General features: G+C 36.2%; 1 protein-coding gene across 1 annotated transcript; it reads right to left on the reverse strand.

Annotated features, from left to right (window-relative positions):
* Positions 1–1,981: 1,981 nt before the first annotated feature.
* On the reverse strand, positions 1,982–23,279 carry LOC123815858 (UDP-glucuronosyltransferase 2B31-like). Its single transcript, XM_045834559.1, has 6 exons — positions 22,518–23,279; positions 20,810–20,958; positions 10,766–10,897; positions 8,774–8,861; positions 7,694–7,913; positions 1,982–2,729 (listed from the first exon to the last, which is right to left on the reverse strand). The coding sequence occupies exons 1-6, from the start codon at positions 23,254–23,256 to the stop codon at positions 2,450–2,452; spliced, it is 1,608 nt and encodes a 535-aa protein (XP_045690515.1). The 5' UTR covers positions 23,257–23,279; the 3' UTR covers positions 1,982–2,449.
* Positions 23,280–25,917: the final 2,638 nt, after the last annotated feature.

Raw genomic sequence — 25,917 nt, forward strand, 5'->3', positions numbered from 1 at the left:
CATGCCCTTGGTTACCGAAGAAACATGGCTCACCCAGAGGAACCTGGCACTGCCTTTCATGGCCCTGGGAAATTCTCAATCTGCTCTGGCAGTCCCTGCTTCTTGCCTGCTCCCAGTGGTCTGGACAGCATGTCTATCAGTATTAATAGTGGTAGACTTTGTTTTGGTCCTTGAAGTCCTGGCCTTGGTTAACAGGAGAGGTGGGTAGGCCAGCACCTAGGCACCCTTAACCATGTAGTGAGAGGGCCTATTGTCCAAGCAATCAGCTAGCACATCTGGGCAGTGACCAACGTCTAAGTGCAGAAGTGTGGGGTATGCACTCCAGGCAGAACTGAACAGGCACAGTGAGGTGGTGCCATGAAGACCCAGGCCTGGTGGACCTGTGCCATGACATGTACACTGAGAGGACCAATTTGCTGCTTTCTAGCATGTCATAGTCCACAAGGCCAATGGCCTCCACAGGCTGCTGCCAGGTGTTAAGCAATGGGCAGCTGAGCCCACAGCAGCCAATGACTATCAAACACCCAATTACTAGACACATCTGTGGTTGCAGGCCCAGCTCAGGCAGCACTAAGTGCTGCCTGAGTGCAGAATCTCATCTTTGAACTTGGAGGTTTTGGGTGGCAGAGGTGACACAGGAACCAGCTGCTCTGGGTCCTGCTGTGCTGGAAGAGCCACTGTCAGCCTCTGCTTCCAGGTTCTCAGGGGCTCTTCAGGCTGGGCAGCTTTGGCCTTCAAGGTGAGTGCTTTCTGGCAGCCACAGGGGCCTCTTCCACATGGATTCTTACATTTGATAAATATCTTGTGGGCAACAATTTATTGACTCAAGTTATATTTTACTAAAATCAGTGCTTTCGCTATCTTTTATATGTTATTGGTCATTTTTACTTCTGTGAATTCCTGTTTATATTTATTTTTATCTTGGAATGTTTGCTTTTTTTGTTTGTGATTTGTAAGATTTCTCACTATACATTGATTACTAACCTTTCTCTGTTATGTGTGTTACAAAATAAATTTGAGGAAACTTAAGCCTATATGGATGATTTAACATTATAATCTATTATGGAACTATGTTACTTCTGTTTTTCTTTAAAATTGTTTCAAATGTATAGAAGAGTTACATGGAAAAATCAGTGATAACATTGTCCTATATGTCCCCCATCATTGAAGTTTTAGCTTGTTTTAAAAATAAATTCATGCCTTAGCCTGGAGAATGCTTATGGTGAGACTTAAATGTTGTTCTTGATCAAAAAAGAAAGGAATGATTTGCTGGCCTGGACCACATCACACATGAAGCATCTGTTTCAGGAGGGCTTTGAGAATCCTTGAGTTTTGATTTTCCTTTTTCAATAAAATTTACATGATTTTTGTATTCTTTGCATTGCTATTCATTATGGTCAGTCATAGTGTGTCTATGTTTAAAAGAAAGAGTGATTGTATTGTATTTTTGTCACGTCAAAGTATTGAATGTTTTTATACCAGGTTAATGAGAGGGGTGGAACAGCAGGCTTCTGAGGAAAGAGAGAAGAAATGAGACATGCATATCTAGTGTGGTTATGTGGAATAATAATCATTATTTCAAACTCCCTTCAACTGACACATTGAATATTCCCCGTTTCTGTAAGTAGCTAAATGACGCTGTGCCTTGTTTTGCATGAGGAGGACATATGTACTTACACACACTTGTGGAGGGAACACAGATTCAGTAAGTCCTTTTAGAATATGCATTCTATATTTTCAAAGGCTGAAATGAGAGTGAAAGCAATCAGGTTACTCTTTAAGGGGCTCTGAAGCAAAGAGAATTAGCTACTGAAACCAAAGTCATCCAAAACAGGAAGCAGTTAGCTGTTGTATTTCTAAATCCATGTACGTTTTGGATTTAAATTAAATTAAATTAGATGAAAGCAAATGACCTGCCATGTCTTTGTGTCAGAAGTGATGCTGAGTCTGAACGTACAGCAAAACCAAGGAGCATTACTGGTCTTTCAAAAATCAAATGGAAGCTTTAATCATTCTACACATTTCTAACTATTGAATAGTTCCTTTAGCAAAAGACAAAACTACAGAATTTTGCACCAAAGTACTGTAAAAATATTCTGAATATTTGTGAAATACTATTGACATGTGGACAGACTACTTACAGTTCTTGTGTCCTTGTGTAATGCTTGAGACACAGATAGGTTTATTATTTCTGTATAACATGGAATTTGAATACAAATTTAAATATAAATTCATATCAATTTATTATTGTTTTATATTTACCAGTTTTTATCTTTGGCATGGCATATTTATAACTCTTAAACAGGTAGAAATCATTTGAAGACAGATTATGAAATGAGAAGCTAAATTGTGAAAAGTCATTTTGTCATAGGAGGAGCAACTACTTCTTGCTGAAATAAACTGGAGGAGTCCTGTCTATTAGGTATATCATCTTCAGGCTTCAGAAACACTACTCCCTTTTCTGTTTCTTTCCTGTTTTGGCAAACTTCCGGCAACAAAACAGAACACATTTTATGACGACAAGTATAGCAGTTGCCACACAGGCCAGCAGGAACCCAATCACGTCCAAAGAGTGGTACTGGAACCAGTTGAGGTCATAGGAGGCTGGCCGCAGGTGTTTGGCTCCCTTGTGGCGCATGACAAACTCGATCCAGAAGACTGCTCGATCCAGGGGCTTTATAGGTTGATCGTGGTGAATCCTTGACAATTTCATAGCATTCTCCTTATATCTGAAGGAGAAACACAAAGATACTAACATTAAAAGCAATTAATTTGCCTAAGTGAATTACTCCCATGAAAGGTTTCTGAAGTGTTATACATGTGCTTCAAATAAATGTCGTAGAATTGCAGAAGAGGGATATTTTTATTTGGGTCTTCACAGATGGTTTTGCTTTAAAGTTGACATTTTCTGATGACAAATATTTTACAAAGTGAAGATGGGAGATGAAGTGGGAGAGTCACCTCTTTTTAGCATAGGAATCATAGGAGCCATTCTAATGGCTACTATTTGTGTGAATGAAAAAGGGGCCACATGGTGGGCTGGACAAGTTCAGTGATACAAGGTCACCATGCAGGATGATCTGATCATAAATTTCTAACTGGGTGGGTCCTGGTAGTAGTCTCATCCCAGGCCAACAGCGTCCTTAGTAAAAGGTTAATCTGTACTGTAAAAGAGCCAGTCCTTTGTTCTTATGTATCAAGGAAAATATACCTTTGAAATGCTCAAGAAATTTCTCAAAGGCATGACTTTGGGCAGCAGAGCACAATGACCTCAAACATCTTTTGTTTGCCCACATATCAGCTGCATTTACTATAAATATAAAATGTTAACTATTCTGTACCTACCAATGTGAAAGAAGTACCTTTCCATATCACTTTTTATCCAATCCTAGTAGGTAGTGGGACCTACCCACCCACCTCTACTTTGCTTTCATGCTTCTTTAACCTAATACAGGTGGATTTCATGTAACTCTTCTTTCATTCTCTCCTTGGATTCTAAGTGCATAAAAAGAACTGTCATACTGCCCTTCTCCACAGCATTTTCTCATTTGTTTATCTTGCTTCTATGCTGGTCCTCGCTTATTAGCTCAAATAAACTTTTATAAAATTGTTTTGATGGTTTTGGACTTTCTTTCCTAGACATAAATCAGATGGCGAAATGAAGTTTTAAGATGATGCCTTTAATGTTTTTTAAGTGAATTTTACCATGGTCCAAGACTACCTCCTTACTGGTGGTCCATGGGCTTCTACTTTTCTCTTCATAAATCTATTGTCTGTTTCCCACCCAGAATGATATTGTTTTAAAACACAGAAGATTATCACATTCTCTTGCTCAAAGTTTCCATTTGGTTTCTCAGTCCATTTAGAATAAATTACAAGTCTTTTTTTGGCCTAAAGGATCCTACATGTTGTTTACAAGAAAACAGTACACCCTAAATGACATTACTTTTGCTAAAAGATCATGATGTCAAAATAGATTTAATACCTGATTTATTTGAAATTTTAACTTCTCCCAGAAATATAATCATTATCAACCAGTCTGGACTTTTCTGATCATTAGCAATGAGTTAGTCTGTCACTTGGCACCTCTGTGTCTTCCATTGGCAGAAGAGGCAATCTGCATGATAAACCCCTGCCATTTCTTTCCTGGAAAATGATGCCCAGTCTAAAAATAGTATATTTTTTTGTCCTGGCTGGTGTGGCCAAGTGGATTGAATGCTGGCCTGCAAACCAAAGGGTTACCAGTTTGATTCCTGTCAGGGCACATGCCTGGCTTGTGGGCTAGGTCCCCATTTGGGGGCATCTGAGAAGCAGCCACATAGGGAGGTTTCTCTCCATCTCTTTCTCCCTCCCTTTCCCTCTCTCTAAAAGTAAATAAATAAATAAAAAAAATTAAAAATAATTGTTTTTTTCATTTTGCTAATAATTCCCACACTACATTCTTCTGCTTGTACAAACCTTCCATTTTGTTCAAAACCTCCGAGAACCTTTCCAGTTGCTAATGGTATTTTGCCCCATTCATGAATTGCTTAATGAAGTCCATTAGATCTTTAAATTTACTTGGTTGAATTTTTCAGTGTAACAATGGACAGACCCTTGGCAACCACCTCTTTTTCACTTTTCCCTATGCACACTGTCTTGCTGACACTTCCACCTTCAGGCTGGTCACTGAAGCCGCCAAGTGTGTTTCCACCTCAGCGCTTTTGCACTTTCTGTCTCCTCTGTTCCCCTCTTACAGCAGGCTTCCCTGCAACACCCAAGGCTACGTTTAACTTCTGGCAGAAGCCTTGGGGTTAATGTAAAGTGTCAGAGAAGCTTTTACTGACCACACTAATACCGCCCAGGGCATTTCTTCTATGGTTTTGATTTTTTTCACTATTTGATTCATAGATCTTTAAATACATTCACATTGATTTATGTGATTTCAAATCCACTTATTTATGAGTTAAGTGAAGTCACTTTAATTCACTTGTTTATTACAAAGACTACAATGTTTGCTTTGATGTAAGAATGAAGAAATTTCTATTGGGATGTCACTCTACATACATTTGTTCATAAGCAGAGGCTCTTGCCCCCAACCTGGGGGCTTATTGATGAGAAGGTGTAGTGAAGCGACTATGGCAAAGAAACATCTAGGCTATAAATACTGAGGGTTTGTTAGGACTATTTGATCAATTTGGTTCGGGTAGGGTGACTCTTACTAATCAAAACTCTCTCCAGAGACCCTTGGGCATTCCTTCCTGTCTTGGCATCATAGTTCTCTTAGACAGTGGTGATAACCCTCGAAGCGGCCCTTGAAAGAGATCAGCCAGCCTTCCAACCTGTTACCTTGCTCCCTAGCAACATGCTCTAGTAACAGGGGACTTTTATTTTTGGACTGGCAGTTGCAAATCAGCTCTTGGTTGGTCATTGATTCTTTATTAAATTTGACTTCATTCCTTCATCTCCACTTGCTTGTAGCAATAGTGTGATTAACCAGTCATGAGATGTTATTTCTTTATTTGGACTACTAATAGATATTATCTTGTATGCTATTGGCTTTTGTGAAATTATAATTTCCACATTAATGTGTGCTATATTCATTCCTAACAAAGATAGAAATCAGTTTTTGTGTGTAACTTGTCATCCCTATAAACAGAACAAAGGACAAGAAAACAAAACAATATATTTTGTAAAGTATACCCTTAATTTTGGTATAAAAAAACATAGAAAAAATGCACATATCCTAAATAGACAGCTCAAAATTTCATAATACCTAGTCAATAGTCATGAAGTAAATACCTCAGTGTATCTACTAGCTTGATACTGACATAGGGTACCCAAGCTACTAGACACTCCTTATTTTCTTGAACCATTAGTCAGTAATCCCTTCCACAAATTAACTAATGACATTACTTTAAACATCATAGATTAATTTTTCTTATTAGAATCGTATTATAGTACTAGATTTTGTCTTTTCTGTAGCACTTGTTAATTAATCCATTGCTGTATTGTATCCAATATATGAGAGTATCACAGATTATAGCTTCACAATGTTTGGTGGGCATTTGGATTGTTAACATTTTTTTTTAGCTATTTCTACTAATGCTGATGCAAACATTTTTGTACATGGCTTTTGGTTTACATATTTATACATTTCTGTGCTGTATATACCAAAATAGGGAACTATTGAGAAGAATGTATTGCTTAATTTTACAGATTTAGAGATATTTTTAGTTTAGGTTTCTCTTTTATTTGTATCTGCTTGGACATATATACTCTTTATAATTTGAAAAATTTCATATACTGAGTTGTGGATTTTCCCAGTATGGATGTTCAAATACATTTCTATTCGTATTGTTGTTAAATATATGTGTTCTCCACTGTTGTATATATGTCAAAGAGGTTTCCTTTTAAAATTGTGTGTAAAATCTTTTATTTTATTTATTTATTTTGTCATCTTTTTTATAGTATAGACAATGATCTTTGAAAATATTATTATGATTAAAGGTTTGTATTTTGATCTTTCCTTTTGTCCACTTTTAATTTTTTTTAATTTGGGATTTATTAGTAGGTGTTACCAATTAATAATTTGTATTGCTTTGAAAGATTAACCTATTCATTATTATTAACATTTTTATCTTTATTTTTAGAAGTTCTTCTGATCTACTGTGTCTGATAATGGTAAAGCTAACTCTTTTTTATGGTCACTATCAAAATAGACCATTTTCCTACTTAATAAAAATCTTGTACACTGCAACTTAAGGATGCCTTCTAAGTAGTACATAAAAATTTTAAAATCCACTCTGACTTAAATATTACTTGCATTTAAATGATTTAGTCTGTTTACATTGGCTGTAACTACTGACATCTTTCATATATTCACACAAAATCTTAGATAGAAATATTCATAACAGCCAAATTTAAGAAACAAGCAAAATGTCCACAAAGTGATAAATGGATAAATAAAATGTGTTATATCAATATCATAGAATATTATTCAGCAGTGCAAATCTACAACAGTGACAAAGTTAAACCACATAATGTGAAAGGAGCAAGTCCTTGCATGATTCTCTTATTATGAAAGGTCCAAAATGACTAATGTATAGGGACTGAAAGTGGATTAATGGTTCCGTGGAAGACAGGGATGGGAGTGACTTGTAAGGTACATGACCTATCTTTTGGGGATGATGAAAATATCCTAAATTTATATAATGGCAATACATTCATAGCTCTGTAAACATATTACATATATTTATATTTAATAATGTAAACAGGTACATTTTATAGTATGTAAATAATATAATAAAACCTATTAAAATGATTATAAGGAAATAATTTTTTGAGTGTAGAGAAATTTATAGTATCAGAAATGTTATATATTCAATTGAAAGATGTTATGATTTTTTTCTAGTTCATCATTATTTTTCTATGTATTCTGTCATGTGTTTTTATAAAATGTGTTCTTATGGTTATCTATTACTTTATATTATTGGAGGAGAAAACTGTTTCACTAGTTGGGTACCCATTTAAAAATGGAGCTGAAATTCAACTTTGAAATAAAAGAGTGGTTAAAATAAAAGTAGGTTTAAAATGAGTTAAATTATGATAATAATGTCAAAATTAGCCTCTTAAAAATGAGATGAAACTCATATGCACCTCTGACAAAAGAACCTTTTTATAAATATTATCTATTTAAAAATGTGATACTTACGAAGGGTCATTAATGACTGTCTTCAATGCATTGAGAAAATCTGTACTAGACATTGTGTTGATGTCCAGTCTGACAGCAGCTCCCTTTTTCTTCATGCGAACGATGTTATCAGGTTGATCCGCAAACAAAGGGAGGCCCACCATTGGGATCCCATGATAGATGGCCTCATATATGCCATTGGCTCCACCATGAGTTATAAAGGCTTTGGTTTTTGGATGACCTAGGATTCAGTGAATTTAAGTAAATTATGAATTATAAATCTTGGAATAAAATGAGTGTTTGGAAATAAAGGTATATTTAGTAACAGATTAGTATGCACCTCAGACTCTATTAAAATGTCTTTCAAAATTCAAAGGAAGAGGCAGCAAAACTTCTGGAGAGAGAGTGAAGGCTTGTGCAGAAGACTGGTGTGTTTCTGATGACTTGAAAATGAATACAAGTTGCCAGTGGACAAGTTGGAAGGGAATAATCTGGATAAAAATTTAAAAAGTGCATAAACAAAAGTGGTGAGGCATGTTAGAACATGTTCTCTAAATACAATGGTGCAGTCACTGAGTCTGATATGTAGGGTGTCAAGGCAGTACGTGAAGTGATGGTGGTGGCACAGGGTCAGAGAAAGAAATTCTGTTTCTGTTACACATTATAAAGACATATGTTACTACTTTAGAAAGAGATTTTGACTCTTTTTCCAAGAGAAAATGGAGAGTCACTAGTATCAAAAGGTGGGCTGATGTTTTTCAGGGTCATTTGTATACCCTTAAGTGGGTTAAAGGCTTGGTATGAGAGGAAAGTTAGGAGACAGGGTGATAACCCAGAACTTGTTGAGACATTCTGCATGAGAGGAAATGACACATACGATGAAGGTGTTTTCTTTGTGGCTGTAAGGAATGTGACTGTGTAAAATAAGATGCCAACTCTTATGTCTTATTCATTTCCCCTAGGACTGTGAAATACATATAAGGAGGTTAATTTTTATTTCTGAGGTTTTCAATAAGAAATGTTCAATATATTTCTTTCCTAGTGAACTCTTCATCACTCTGGTCAAACTGACACTGATTTCAGTGTTTTCCAGAGTCTTACCAAGAAGGTCATTCTGGGGGATCCATTTATACAGGCGAGTATTTGGTCCTAACGTGTCTGGTTTTTTGCCTTCATATCTCCATATAACCTGTTAAGGTAAAGAAAATCAAGTTTCCATGAGTCAAATTTCAAAATTATGGCATGTTAAATCACAAATAGATTCAGGGACATCTAGTTCAACCTCTTCCATCTTACAGATAAGGTAATGAGGACAAGACATGTTAGATAATGAGAACCAATAAAACACTGATGGAATAAGAGTAGATACTCCTATTACATGTACTTGTTTTTATATTCAGTCAGGTAGGAGTGCAATCATGATGTCAGGGGTTAGACAAATGAGATTACCAATGACTTTTTCAAGGAAATTTCTCATTGTCTGCACACTTATTTCGTTTTAACTATTATACCAGCTCTCATCTTCCAGATTTAATGTTACCTTGTTTATTTCTTTTTGAATCATGGGATGTAGTTTACTTATTTTCACTAGTTTCATGAGTTATTGCATTAGAGTCTTATATAATTTGATTTACAAAATCAATGTATTCAGCTGTTTGTGAAAATTAAATCATTCTGATGTTTAATAATTTATTAATAGTAATAAATAATTTCTGCTTTAAGAGTATGTTTAGCTTCTTTTAAATAATTATGAATCACTATTTCCTCTAAGAAAAATTTCAAGTGGTAATTTTTACATGAATTTTGTGTTATCACAAAATAAGATTGAAAATTCTAGCTAGGATTGAAAATTCTCTAAAATGTAGAAGAGTTTTTGAAAAACCCATTGGCACTTCAAATATGATGATGATTTAAGTTTTATGCAGCTGACTGTTAACACCTCACAGTGTGCTGCCATGCATAGACAGCATTGACTAATGTGGTTAATTAATCATAAATGGCCAAGCAATTTCTAAGTCTGGTAGCTAAATAAGGTTGTTTTGAAATTTCTAAGAAAGCCTCAAGAGGTGGATTCTAGTTTATAACTAGTTAACACTCATTTGTTATGTGTGTGTTACAGCAACTTCAGGTTCTCAGCAAATTAGCATAGGTGATAGGGAGAAAGCTCCATTATTTAGGAAACGAAGAGCACTTCACAAATACCCAGAGAGTTTGAGTATTTGATGTATTAGGATGATTTACTACTGTATTTTTTGGAGAAGTAGGAACATGTGAACCTGTCGTATGCTAGGCTTGTTTTTGGTTGACTCTTTTTTATTTGCTTGTTTTCTTCTTCAGTCAGGAGGTTATCATTCTGATGGGTTGTTTCTGGGCCACAGTTTATAAAACATAGGGCCACCTTGAGGGCTGGACCAGCCTCTATCCTTTCTTTTATGTCTCCTGCTTTAGAATTTAGCAAGGCCTGGGTCACCAGGGAGTTTTTCTTTTTCTTTTTTATAGGTTTTTTTTTTTCTCATTCTCTAACTCATTGTGGCTGACTTGGGTATCTGGATGCACTGGTGAACGCTGGACATGCTTTCATCTGAACATCACGTTGAAGAACACATTGAATAGACCAGTTACAAAATTCAGAGAAAGTAAGGGAAGCCTGGATTACCTGGCAAAACTAAACTGCATGATGCCTTTCATACTGTTATCATCCCTACTTTATGTTACTGTTAAAATGCAGCTGCTCTGAGAATATCTATCCTGTGCACAGTTCCCTAGGATTCCTGCAAGAAAAGGGAGCAACCCACAGGGTTGAATTTGGTGATATCTGGACCTGTCTACAGTGCTGTAATAATACCAACCTCACACTGTACCTCTGAAATACACTTTTCTGTGGTCACCATGTTAATGCCAATGTTATTGCCAAACAAAACACCCTCTGCATCACTTTAGCACCTGCCATGGGCACTTTGTTTTTAAATTGCTATCTGAGATAAATTGGAGCTATCATTGGAGCTGACCTTTCACATAGGAATTTCTGCAATCAGACACTTTACAGAGATTAACATACTCATTATTTTTCCACTCTAAGGTACTTTGTCTAACCTTTTGAGGAATCTGGGCCAGGACTGATGCAATCATATTGGCATTTTCTTCAGTCAAGTTAGTGACCATTGACCCCAGGCTAAACACCACAATACCGTTTTCTCCAGAGCTCTGGACAAACTGTTCCATTTCCTGTGCAGGAAGAAATTTTCCCATCAGAAAAGAGCAACAGCAGAGTGAACACTAGTGAAAGCATTGCTACAAATAACTAAAGAGAGAAAATTAGTTATAAGGAGTTTTTAGTGTACTGCCTTTTTATAAATTTGTTAAAATACACGTAATATAGTTACCATCTTAACTATTTATGAGTGTACAGTTGAGTAGCATATATATTCTTGTTGTGCAATCCATCTCTACAGCTTTTTCATCTTGTAAATCGGAACTTTCTTATACTCTAATTCTCTATTTTGTTTCCATTTTACCCGTCCCTGACAAATGTCATTCGCTTTCTATTCATATGCATGTGACCAGGCCAGATACCTCATAACTGAAATCATACGGTATTTGTCTTTTTGTGATTAGTCCTTTTTGCTTAGCAGAATGTCCTTAATTTTATCCATGTTGTAGCATGCATTAGAATTTCCTTCTATTTTAAGGTTGAGAATATTCTTGTCTGTGTGTATAACACATTTTTGTTTATTGTTTCATCTATTGATGGACACTTGGTTTGTTTCCATATTTTGGGTCTTATGAATAATGCTGCTATGAGGTTAGGTATTTAAATGTCTCATCAGGATCCTAATTTTAATTCTTTTGAATATTTAACCATAAGTGGCATTGCTGGACCAAATAGTTATTCTGTGTTTAACTTTTGGATAACCTCCATTTTTTTCATCAGTGGCTGTTTGTCACAGACCTGATCTCTTGTTTCTCTTGGGAGTATATAGTTGAAATGGACTGGTTTCCTTTACTAGGTCTACTCTGCAAACGTGTACATGCAAGAAATGAAGTACAGCAAGTACACAGTATTGAGCAGGAATGGCTCTTAGACTGTATTACATCCAAATTCTTCATTTAGAATGTCATTAATTACTTACATGGGCTTTTGGGAGGAGGCCAAACAGGAGGATATTAATTCACCTTTATTTATTTGTTATAGTTGTACTAAATCACTTGTGTTTATTCTAAGCAGGTTTTTTTTAGAATTATTTTTGTTTTGTCATTAGTAGTTTATTTCTTTGACTTTTAGCACAAAGAAAAAGTGTATTATGATCTTACCTTAACTGTTGTCAGCACTTCCCAGGTTCTCCCCCTAAATCAGTCTCTAAAGGCTGGAGGTTCAGGGTTACTATCATTCATGATTCTAGTATTACTGTTTAGAATTTCCATGATATAGCCCTAAAATTCATAAATATACTTATTCAAGTAAGTATGACTCATAAATATACAAATAATTACTTATTTAAGCAATCATATTTCTGTCTTGATTTTATATGACACCTTTGCTCAGAAATCATATTGTAAAATGATGTTCTAGGAGAATGAGCTACTTGTAACTAGCTGTGAGGAGCCCTCACCACCACTGAGTGCCCTAGGGATCACCTGCCCCACCACGGGAGAGGTACAGCTGGGCTTTCTGCAGCAGAGATCTGCTCACCCTCTTGAGTGGCTCAGATCAAACTGTACAGTTGGTCCTTGAACAACATTGGTTTGAACTGTGTGGGTCCACTTATGCATGGATATTTTCAAGAAATATTCTAAGTATATTTTCCATATATTTCCTTGACATTTTCTTTTCTTTAGCTTTATTGCAAATACATATACTCAATATATGTTAATCTACTATGTTTAATGTTTCCTTTAACTAGCTCTCTGCCAATAGCCTTCTTCTATTATGCTGTGGAAGATGGTTCTGTATGGTATCGTAGTGATATAATACAGCCTGTCTTTATAGATTAATCACTAACATGGAGTGGTCATTCTGTGGCATCCTTATAAAAATAGCACATGCTTGTCAATAGGACATCTGGAAAAGCAAGAAAAGATTAAAAAGGAAGTAAGATTCACCCTTTCTCTCTATCCATGTATATCATCAGTGTGGAGTTTGTATGCAATTTTACACATTTTGATTTTTCCCCCTGTATAGTTTCACAGTATTATTCTGTGAAGTCAAAGTCTAGAAGAATTTTTTAAAAAGGATTTATTTATTTACTTTTAGAGAGAAGGGAAGGGAGGGAGAAAGTGATGGAGAGAAATGTCAGTGTGTGGTTGCCTCTTGGCCCCCAACTGGGGACCTGGCCCGCAACCTGGGCATGTGTCTTGACTAAGAATTGAACCAGTGAACTTTTGGTTTGCAGGCCAGCACTCAATCCACTGAGCCACACCAGCCAGGGCTCCACAGACATTTTTTGAATCTTGTTACAACTTGCCTAATTCTTATTTCTTAAAAGGAAAGTAGAGAAATTACCTGGGATCCTAATAACTAATGGAAATGAAGTAGTTTGGAGAAAGTATTTATATAATAAAGAATGAGGGCAGGTTTCACTAATCATTGACTAGAATTCAAGTCTTGTTTTTGCAACTGCTAACAAGAGCTACTGTTACTAATTATTTTGATTACACTTCTATTCATCCTTCTGCTTGTCCTGATCTCCTCATCCTCTTTCTCCACTCCTACTGACATTGCCACTGTCCCTTAATGTGAAGGGGCACATTTTTCAAAATAGGTGAGATTGAATAGAACTTTCACTAATCTTACCTCAGCCATTGCCCTTGGGAAAGTTTCGACATATAGCTTAAATAATGTGCAATCAAAAGAAATATTACATTAACCATTGAATAAGATCTTTTTTAGGTCGCTGCTTTCAAATGGCAGGCAAAGATCTCTTAACAGTCTTTTGCTAGTTTAGTAATGGATGATTGCTTTCTACTTATGTCTTAAAAGAATGGCATCAGTTTAAAACATACAGATTCTTTCTCTCATAAGAATACATCCTACAGTATATACTAACAGAATTCTTTGCATTTTTAAACTGTAAACAGTGTTCAGATAGGAGTGGTAGAAACTGTTTGGACTTTATTATATATACAGAATTTATGGTTGTTATTTTATGTGCAGTGTACATTTTCTGTGATAATTTTGGCAGGCAGCTACAATGGTAAGAAACATGTTCACCAGGGGATATTTACTGAAATTTCATAAGGGTTTCATTTATGGCAGAATACACCTGCTAAAATATGCAAATCTCCTTTAAGCTCTAGGGATCTCAAATGAATAGTTGTTTAAATGCTCTACTGAAAGCAAGTAAACTTTGGGTTTGGCTGCCAGTGTTGCTGGGGTGCACATTCATATTGCTGAGGAATGGTCTTCCCTTTAAACTAGAGGACTGGTGAAGATCCTCAACAGTTATAAATATTCATTAGTATTTCAACTTACTCATCTGAAAAGAAAATTATTTACACATGTACTTTTAAGTACTTCACAGGATATGTTTTCTCTATGACTTTGTTAGAATGTCATAGAATCTATTGCACAAGTTGCTATTAAGTAAGGAATCATAGGCATGTATATATTAGGTTATTAATAATAGTCTTTACAGTAATGAAAACAAGATAACAGTAGTTTATATTACTTCTGCCTCACTATGTGCCAAAGATATTTTAAGTATTTTATATATATATTAAATTCTTTCTATTGAAAAGGAATATGAGGTTGATATATAGTGTTGGTATTATCATATCTTTATTTTTTAATGATTTTATTTATTTACTTTAGAGAATAGGATGGGTGGGAAAAGAGAGGGAAACATCAATGTGTGGTTGCCTCTTGAGGACCCTCTACTGGGGAGTTGGCCCACAACCCAGGCATGTGCCCTGAGAGGGAATGGAACCAGCAATCCCTTGGTTTGCAGGCGGGCACTCATTCCACTGAGCTACACCAGCCAGGGCATGTTGTCATATCTTTAATGTCTAGTTTAACATTGTCTGTTGTCTGAACTCTCTTAACAAACTCCTATTTCTTTGCCTTTCCACCGTGGTCCCCGTACAATTCCATCCAGTGACTGCTTCTTGAGGGCTTTCTTAAAAAAAGAAATCTGATCATATATCTGCCTTTTTATTCCATTTTCTCCTCCTCATTGGCTCACAAATGCTTTCATTAGATGCTTCAAAATCTTTATAATTACTTATTTTTAACTGCTCCAGCATCATCTGCCTCCTTTTTCAGATTCTTCCTCATACACTAAACTCAGACTTCTTGGAAACTGTCAGGGTTATTTTTCCTGCTTTACCTTTGTGTCTTCCTCTCTCTCCATTCCATTCCTGTTACTGCACATCCTTCAGGTCTCACTTACTTGTCAATGACATGAGACACTTTCTATGATCCCTGCTGGATGTTTTCTAGGTTGGTGGTCTTTCCTTATTATACTACTCTTCACACAAATTTTCTTACTTACAGTCTGTCTCTCTGAGTAGAATGACAGGTATCTATGGGTAGAAATTGTGTCTACACCATTTCTCTGTCTACCCACCACTTATCACTGAACTGTGCTAGTCATCTTAAGAATTTTCTTTTTATGAATGATTATCAACTTTATGTGCTGATAAAGAATGCTTTGGAAAGAACTATTACAAAAGTCTCCCAAGTATGATTATTTATTATGTAATGTTAATAAATATTCAGACTCTTGAAATAATATAAAACATGTCTTTTTTTTAAGTAGTTGAGTTTATTACTTAAAAACGTTGCTCTCTCCAGGGATTACCTTTTATTGGAACTCCATTTATTGGCTACTCTTAGCTGCAAGTGTGGGGCAAATGGTTTCTTTTTAATAAATCATTTTAATTTAATTTTATTTCCATTACTTTTTATCCCCCTATCCCTTTTCCACTTACACACTCCACTAGCTCTGCAATCACCACAGTGTTGTCCATGTCTATGAGTTCTTTACTTTTTTATCTCAATCACCCCAAACTGCAAATCACTCCCTGCTCCACAGAGCTGTCAGTCTTCTCTCTGTATATGAGTCTGTGTCTATGTTGCTCGTTAGTGTCTATGTTGCTTGTTAGCTCAGTTTGTATATTAGAATCCATGTATGAGTGAGAGTATATGATACTTGTCCTACTGTGACTGGCTTATTTCCCTTAGCATAATGTTCTCCAGTTACAGCCATGCTGTCTCAAAGAGGAAAATTTGTTTCTTTTTTATAGCCGAGTACTAATCCATTATGTGAATGTACCATAACTTTTTTATCTGCTCATCTACTGATGATCACTTGGGCTGCTATTGTAAATAATATTGCAAACAATATAGTGGTGCATGTATTTTTTCAAATTAGTGTTTTGGATTTCTTCAGATAAATTCCCAGGTGTGTAATTGCTGGGTCATAAGGCAGTTGGATTTTTAATTTTTTGTGATACTCATTAGCCCATTGTATGCAGTTGCTTCCTCTGTCAAATAAAAATTGACTAGAAAGGTGTGGGTTTATTTCTGGACCCTCTGTTCTGTTACATTGATCTATGTGTCCATTTTTTTTCTTGCCAGTACCATCCTGTTTTGATTACTATGGCTTTACAGTATAGTTTGAGGTTAAGCAGCATGATTCCTCCAACTTTGTTCTTCTCTCTCTAGATCACTGTTGCTATCTGAGGCCTCTTGTGGTTCCATATATTTAAAAAAAATTTGGTCTACTTTTGTGAAATACATCTTTGGTATTTTGATAGAAATTGCATTGACTGCATAGATTGCTTTGGGTAATATGGAAATTTTAATGATATTAATGCTCTCACTTATTTCTATCATCTTTAATTTTTTTCTTCCGTGTCTTATAATTTTCTGAGTACAGAATCTTTTAATTATCAGTTAAATTTATTCCTAGGTATTTTATTCTTTTTGAAGTAATTATGAATGAGATTGTTTTTCTTTTCTGAATTTATTTATTTGGGTCCTTCCTGTTTTTTTTTTTTTCCTTGATGAGTCTGATTAAATGCATGCTGATCTTGTTTATATTTTCAGAGAAACAACTCTTGGATTCACTGATTTTTTTTTGTATTGTTTTAAACTCTGTTTCATTTATTTTTATTCTGATCTTCATTCTTTCCTATCTTCTGCTCAGTTTGAACTTTGTTTGTTGTTTTTTTCCTAGTTCCTTTAAGAGTAAAGTTAAGCTGTTTACTTGAGCTTTTTCTTGTTTCTTGAGATAGTCCTGTATTGCTATGAATTTTGCTCTTAGAACTGCTTTTGCAGTCCCACAGATTTTAGGTTATTGTGTTCTTATTTTCATTTGTTTCACAGTATCTTTTGATTCTTCTTTGGTCTTATTATTAACCCATTTATTGTTTAATAACATGTTATTTAGCTTCCATGTCTCTGTATTTTTCAGTTTTCTTCTTGTGATTGATTCCATTGTCATAAAATGTTAGTCAGAGAAGATACTTGATATGATTTCAATCTTGTTTAATTTATTTAGACTTGTTTTGTTTTATAAGATGTGATCTATCCTAGAAAACTTTCCAAGTGTGCTTGAGAAAAATATATATTCTGCAGTTTTGAGATGAAATGTTCTGAAACTATCCATTAAATCCTTTTGATCTAGTATGCCATTTAGAGCTGCCATCTCCTTGTTGAAATTTTGCCTGGAAGATGTATTCATTGAAGTCAGTGTGGTTTTTTAAATCCCCTACTATGACTGTATTTGTGTCAGTCTTTCCTTTTATGTACATTAAGATTTGTTTTACTTATTTAGGTGCTCCTATGTTGGGTGCATAAATGTTTACTAACATTATATGCTACTATTGCATTGTTCCCTTTATCATTAGGTAGTGTCCTTTTTTTGTCTGCCACTGTAGCTTGGTTTTAGAGTCTATTGTGTCAGATTTAAGTATTGCTAACCCAGCTATTTTCCTTTCCTTTTCCATGAAATATTTTTTTCATTCCTTTACTTGTGGACTGTGTGTATCTTTTATTCTAAGGTTGGCTCCTTAAAGACAACATGTACATGGGTCTTATTTTCTTTTCTATTCATCTACCCTATGTCTTTTTGATGGGAACATTTAAGCCATTTACATAAAGTGATTATTGATGGATACATATTTATTGCCATTTTATTTTTATACTGTGTTCCTCCGTTTTGGTTGTCATCGTCATTGTTGTTGTGCTTCTTCCTCTTCTTCTCCTCTTCCTCCTCCTCCATCTCCTTCTTTTTCTTCCTCCTCCTTCTTCCTTCTCTTTCTTCTTCTTTTCTTTGAGCTTCTTAAAACAAGCCATTTCACATTCCCTGTAATACTGGTTTGATGGTAGCAAAGTCTTTTAGCTTTTCTTTTCTGGAAACTATATTTTTCCCTCAATTTTCAATGATAGCCTTGCTGGTAAAGTAGCCTGGGTTGTTGGTCTTTGAGTATTTCATGCCAATGTCTCTAGCCAACAGAGTTGTTGAGAAATCATGTGATTGTCTCTGAAAGCTCTCTTATAGGCAACTAACTGCTTTTCTCTAGGGGCTTTTAAGAATCTCTCTTTGTCTTTAACCTTTGCCAATCAATTATGATGTATCTTGTTAGACCTCTTTGGATCCATCTTGTTCAGGACAGTCTCCACTTCCTGGACTTGTGTGCTTTGTTCTTCACCTGCTTATGGAAGATTTGATCATTGGTTCTTCAGATAGGTTCTTGATCTCTTGCTCTCTCTCTCTCTCCTTCTGGTATCCTTATGATATGGATATTTTTATGTTATGTGTCATCCCAAATGTTCCTTAAACTATCCTTATTTAAAAGAATTATTTTATTTGCAGCAAATGGTTGGTTGCTTTTTCTATCTTTTCTTCCAAATTGCTGATTTGAACCTCTCCTTCATGTAACCTACTGGGACAGAGGGGATGCGGGACAAGGCAGCAGCTGGAAGACTGGGCATGTAAGGCAGCAGTGGGTGTACCAGGTGGTAACACATTACTGTGCAGATAAACTGGGAGGAACAACTGGGGAGCAAGTGAAACTGTGCAACCCAAGTTCCAGTAAGAGGAAAAGAAAGCTTAAAATTCCTAGCTGTAAAAACTTGTGGGGGTTGTGGCAGTAGGAGAAACTGCCAGGCTCATAGGAGGGTCTGTTGAAGGGGCCTACATGATCCTAGAACATATAAAACCCACCAACCCAGGAATAAGTACCCAAAGAGTGCAATTTCTTCATGGGTAGTGGGGAAGACAACTGAAAGCAATGTGAGAGCCAAGCAGGTGGCATTGTTTCCTCTCTGATTCCTACCCCAAATACAGTGCCACAATGCAGAGAAGTGGGTTGCCCCACCATAGTGAATACCGAAGTCTCTGCCCATTACAATGTAACAAGTGCACCAAGACAAAGAAATATGGCCCAAATGAAAGAACAGATCAAGACTCCAGAAAAAGAACTAAGTGACAAAGAGATAGCCAACTTATCAGATGCAGAATTCAAACCACTGGTAATCAGGATGCTCATAAAAATGATTGAGTACAAACCAGATGAAAAATAAAGGAAGAAGTGAAGGATATACAAAGTGAAATAAAGTGAAATATACAGGGAACCTACAATGCAGGGGAGGAAACCAGATTCAAATGAATGAATTGAGAAAAAAGGAAGAAATAAACCTTCAATTAGAACAGAATGAAAAACACAAGAATTCAAAAAAAAATGAGGAGAGGCTTAGGAAGCTCTGGAACAACTTTAAACATTCCAACATCCAAATCATAAGGGTACCTGAAGGAGAAGAGGAAGAGAAAGAAATTGAAAACCTATTTGAAAAAACAATGAAAGAAAATTTACCTAATCTTGTGAAGGAAACAGACATACAAGTCCAGGAAGCTCAGACAGTCCCAAAGAAGTTGGACCCAAAGAGGAACACACCAAAATATATCTTAATTAAATTACCCAAGATTAAAGATAAGGAGAGAATCTTAAAAGCAACAAAAGGAGAGAGTTACTTACAATGGAGTTCCCATAAGACTACCAGCTGATTTCTCAAAAGAAACCTTGCTTGAGAGAAGGGGTTGGAAAGAAGTATTCAAAGTCAAGAAAAACAAAAACCTACACCCATTATTGTATCCATTTAGAATGCAAGGGCAAATAAAGTACTTCCCAGGTAAGGTTAAATTAAAGGAGTTCATCATTACCAAGCCCTTATTATGAAATGTTAAAGAAACTTAAGAGAAAGAAGATCAAAACTATGAGCATTCACAATTGTCAACAACTGAACCTAAAAAAACAGAAACCAAAAGAAACTAAACAAGCAACTAGAATAGGAATGGAATCGCATGAATGGAGATCACATAGAGGGCTATCAGTGAAGAGGGGGAGAAGGGACAATGGGGGAAAAGTGCTGGGAATAAGAAGCATAAGTGGTAAATACAAAATAGATAGAGGGATGTTAAGAATAGTATAAAAAATGGAGAAGCCAAAGAACTTATATATACAACCCATGCACATGAACTAAGGGGATAGGGAATGCTGGAGTTAGGGGGGTACAGGGCAGAGGGGGTTAAAGGGGAGAAAAATGAGACAACTGTAATAACATAATTAATAAAATATACTTAAAAAATAAAGTGGCTGCATCTCTAGCTGTCTCTCCTCGGCAGACGGAAACCCTGCTACTTTTCACAGGGGGATCTTATGTGGATGTCTTTTCCAGTTCTGATATTACAGGCTGGCATGCCTGCCTTAGGGTTTAGACCCTACACTTCTCAAGGGATCCCCTGGTTGCTAAAATATCCCTCCAGAACTTCAGCTGCCACCCTGGGGAGCTCAGCCAGCTCTCTCAAACCTCTGTACTTCCCACCAGTCTCAGTGTGGTGACGCCATTTCTTTTGTAATTTCTTGGCTATAAGCCTTCTCTTCAGCTTGTCTTCAGTTGGTTATTCAGGATGATTGTTTTATAATTTAGTTTGTAATTTCAGATTGGCCCTGGGAAGAGGTTAGTGTAGCTTCCACCTACTCTGCCCCCCCCCCTTATAATATATGAGTTTCTAATGAGCAGGTCACTTTTCCCAGATTCCCACATCTGTCTCAGTGTGATCTGACATTATAAGTGAAGGACACAGAATCATTCCTATGGAGAGTGTAAAGTACAACAAACACGGATAGGTTTACCTTAGGCAAAGGTTTGGCAGGCTTGCAGTGGAGTCCTCCAACAAATTCAAAATGTGGCAAGAGTGGGCGAGGAAATTCAAAATCCCAATAGGTTCGAATGAGCCACATTTCAGCTTTCCCCATCAGCTCAGATAATGTTGTGGGTCTTCCTTAAGGTAAAAATAGCCAAAAAAAAAAGTAGATAAAATGAGAGTAGTTTAATGTACCTGGAAATTTCCTGAAAGGAGGTTGGACTAATGTAGCCAAAAATGTTTAAAAGTCATTGGTTTGAAAATACAAATATGTATACACATACATTATATATGTTATAATAGACTTTTATCTCTGTGAAATCAGTACATTTAGAATCATAAACAATTATTAATCTAAGCACTAAAGCAGTGCATATTCATTTGTTGTCTCCATAAAGCTTCAAAATTAACTAATGTAAGTGTAAATGGTGACTTTGACTCCTCAAGACATTAACCCTACCATATACATGAAATGCCATTTCCCAGAATACTCTGTATAGATTCTACAGTTTAGCAAGCTATTCCTTTGTTTCTAGATTTTGCAAGTAAATGGTGAGGTTTTAATTATGGCTACTATTGCATTTGGTTCATGTTAGAAGCTTCACAATATTTGTCTATTAAATAAAAGTATTTGCAAAAAGCTAGAAAATATTTATGAAATATGAAAATAGAAGTCCTTGTCATTAACTTTGTTCATTTCTCCTTTTTGGGGGAGATATAATTAAAAAAAAAACCCCATAGACATATAACTTGATTACCCACCCTTCAAGAGATGACTTATAAGCACTTAGTGATGGAATATAATCACTAGAAACCTCAAATTATAGGTTCCTGAATCTGGGATAAAGCTATTATATTTCTTCATTGTCAAATATTCCTTTAGGTAATATGGCAAACCCATTTAAATTTTAAATATGGAAACCAAGGAGAAACAAGCGGAAACAATTTCTTCAATCATCCATAAACAGTGTGCTAGAAATAACCCCTCAATCTTCTGTGCTTTGATGAGACAGTTAGTGAAATTTCTAATGCCTTTATTGAAGATGAAAAAATTATACTAAAATTGATTTTTAGGGTAAATAGAGCACACAAGATTTTTAGGCAGTTATACTACTCTGTACAATACTATAATGGTACATACATGAAATTATAAATTTGTCCAAAATCACAGAATATACACCAGGAGTGAATCCTAATGTAAACTATGGATTTACGATGTAAACATAATGTGCACATTTGGACATATGATAATGATATATCAATGTATTTCCATCAGTTGTAACAAATGTACTTCTTTGATGGAGAATACTGACAATACAGGAGACGATGCCTGTGAGGAGGTAGGGCATATATGGGAAATCTCTATTTAACATTGTGGTGGACCTAAAATTTTTCTCTAAAATAAAAGTTATTGCAAACACACAAATAAACAAGATGGATATGCGATCATTTGAAGAACTCTCCGTGCTTCAATCTGGGGTCTCTGACTTCCTGGAGTGTTCTCTACTAATGGAACACAAGGTTGAAACTAACCTTATTTTAAGCATTACTATAATATTTGTAAGACTAAGGACATTATATATTAATCATTTTACTTATAAAAGACACATTTCTCTGACTTAATATTTATACAATCTCACCTCCCAAGGCACTAGGAAAAGTAGGACTTCATGGTACCAAGTAAAAACATAACTTACCTAGTGCGTCACTGTAGAACTGATCCCACTTCTTCTGATTATGTGTTTGGAACCAGAAGTCAAAGTAAAGCACATATATCATATTTTTTACCCTTTCCATGAACGTCATTTGATCACTTAATTCTGACAAGGCAATAGGTACATAGGATGGAGGGATTGGAAGTCCTCCACTCTGCTTTTCAGCTGTATAGCCAGGATAGAAGCGGAGACTGTACACAAAAGGTATGTTAAGTAGCTCAGCCAGCAGTTCACCACAGGGTCCAATGGCATCTGCAAGAACGACATCAAACTTTTCTTGCTGTAGTTTTGTCATAAGTTTCCTATTAAAAACAACATCTTTACAGATCTTTTCCCAGATATCAAAACTTTCCCAAAGCATTTCTTGAATTAGTGAAAAATATCTCCAAAATGTATCCTTTGGCAGATCATTTGTCCATTTACTGATTAGCTTAATGAGTAACAATTCCATATCATCTTTTGTAAAGGATGTAGGATAAATCTCAAATTTAATAGCAGATTGTTTATTAGCGCTAACAAGAATTGAAGCTGTAGATGTCAGAACAGTCACTTCATGACCTCTCTGGACAAGTTCATCCAGGATGGTCTTCATATTCATCCAATGGCTGTATTCAGTGGGCCACACCAGAACCTTTCCACAACCCCCAGGGCTGAACTGACAACTCAGCTGTAGCAGCAGAAGAACCGAAATCCATTTCATAGACATTCTGCTGGAACACATGCTTCCTTCCAAACTGATGATCTCTTTCCTCATTGCTCATGTTTATTGAAGGAGAAATCAATCAGAAAGTTAATATACAACTCCTACAACTCAAAGTGAAAATACGATAACATTTGTATTACAAGTGGAAAAAGAAAAAGGTAGCTGAATACTTAGGCAATGATGATAACACATAAACATCTCATTCTGCTCATAGTTATTAGATTCCCCATGGCAATCTAATGGGGAATCTAATGGTTCCCCACATAGGGTTTGTTTATTTATTTATTTATTTATTTAAGCCAGCTAATGTTTAGTTGTGACCTTTTAAAATGGGGGGTAAACACCAACCAGTCACAGGTTTAATAAGATTAATAAAATGTTGATGCCCTTAGTTCCTATTTGCAGCATCCAATATTGTATGCCTTTGAAACACCAGACAAACTTGACAGTGACCAACAGTAAATTTCAGACCTCCAGAGTTTAAAAGTTCAGATTCTCTGCCCATTTTGTGTTGCAGTAGCACTTATCCAAAATCAGTACCTCTTTGAGGTTGGGCAAGTAGCAGTTGAAGAAGCTTTTCCCCTTCAGTGGAAAAAAAAAATGACTCTCCAAAACCCAGCAGATCTGACTGTGAGGTCTTCCATTCTGTCCCATATCTTCCAGTTTATTCTTTCTGCAGTGGGGCAAGAGAAAACAAAATCTAACCTGAGTTACAAGAAAGAAGACAGTGACGGATATGAAGGGAGCCACCAGGAACAACTGAGATAGTTCTTTACCTCCCACATCCAATGTATGTGCTTCATGGAAAAAAACAAAAATAACAGGTCCACAAAGTACAACAGCTAGAATTACAAAATCCAATCCTTCCAAGGTCTAGGGAAGGCAGGAAGGGGAGGCAGAGGGAGAAAAAGTTTTTAAATCAGTGCAGGCATGGGAGCTGGCAAATGCTAGTAAAAAGCTGCAGAAAATCCTGTGGTCCTTTAAGACTCACAGGTGTTTAACAATCTACGTATTGGTGTCAGGAGTTTTGGGCCTTATGTGCACCAGAGACAAGAATCCAAGTTCCTCAGAGAGAAGGGAATATGCAGAGAACCTGGGAAAAATGGGTCCTGCTTTCCTGGAGGTGGGTATGAACATGGAAAAAGCTACAAAGCCTCTTTCCAAACCACTGGTCCCCTCTGGATGGCAGGTGACTCACTGGCCTGTAGAAGCCTTAAGCTTGACAGGAGGTGAATGTGGGAAAGGGAAATTCTGTGCAGAGGTTGAGCCACTTGTGACACTGCAGAAAGAGTCAGTTGCTTAAGAAAACCACCAAGGATAATCAGGATGTTCACACAGTTGGTTGAATTTAGTTGCAAATTAGATGAAAAAATGAAGGCTACAATAAGTGAAATGAAGGAAAATGCACAGGAAACCAATAGTGATGGGAAGGAAACTGGGACTCAAATCAATGGAGTGGACCAGAAGGAAGAAAAAACATCCAATCAGAAGAGAATGAAGAAATAAGAATTCAGAAAAAATGAGGAGAGGCTTGGGAATCTCCAGTACATCTTTAAACATTCCAACATCTGAATTATAGAGGTACCAGAAGAAGAGGAAGAGCAAAAAGTGAAAAAGTTATTTGAACAAATAATAAAGGAGAACTTCCCCTATTCTAGCTAAGGAAATAGACTTCCAGGAAGTCCATGAAGCTCAGAGAGTCCCAAAGAAGTTGGATCCAAGGAGGAACACACCAAAACACATCATAATTATATTACCCAAGATTAAAATGAAGAAGAGAATTCTAGAAGCAGCAAGAGATAAGGAGACAGTTACCTACAAAGGAGTTCCCATCAGACTGTCAGCTGATTTCTCAAAAGAGACCTTGCAGGCAAGAAAGCGTTGGAAAGAAGGATTCCAAGTCATGAAAAGCAAGGACCTGAATCCAAGATTACTCTATCCAGCAAAGCTTTCATTTAAAATGTAAGGGCAGAGAAAGCGCTTCTCACATAAGTTCAAGTTAAAGGAGTTCATCATCACCAAGCCCTTATTTTATGAAATGTTAAAGGGACTTATCTAAGGAAAAGAAAATAAAAAAATATGTATAGTAAAATGACAGCAAACTCACAATTAACAACCACACCTAAAACTAAAACAAAAACAAACTAAGCAAACAACTAGAACAGGAACAGAATCACAGGAATAGAGATCACATGGAGGGTTAGCAACAGGGGAGTGGGAGGAGCAAAGAGGGGGAAAAGGTACAGAGAATAAGTAGCATAGATGGTAGGTAGAAAATAGACAGGGGGAAGGCAAGAATAGTATGGGAAATGTAGAAGCTAAAGAACTTATGACACACGGACATGAACTATAGGGGGAAAAGTGGGTGGAAGAGGGTGTACAGGGTGGAGGGGAATAAAAGGGGAAAATGGGACAACTGCAATAGCATAATCAATAAAATATATTTAAAAAAAGAAAGAAAGAAAAAGGAGCAACTGTCAGGGTAAAATTTGTCCATATCTAGACCTGTCTACAGTGTTGTTATAATACCAGACCTCACACTGTACCTCTGAAATACACTTCTCTGTGGTCACCATGTTAATGCCAATGTTATTGCCAAACAAAACACTCTCTGCATCACTTTAGCACCTGCCATGGGCACCTTGTTTTTAAATTGCTATCTTAGTTAAATTGGGGCTA

This window comes from Phyllostomus hastatus, unplaced genomic scaffold, assembly GCF_019186645.2.
Source record: "Phyllostomus hastatus isolate PE091 unplaced genomic scaffold, TTU_PhHast_1.1 phas_contig_196, whole genome shotgun sequence".
NCBI classification, from domain to species: Eukaryota; Metazoa; Chordata; class Mammalia; order Chiroptera; family Phyllostomidae; genus Phyllostomus; species Phyllostomus hastatus.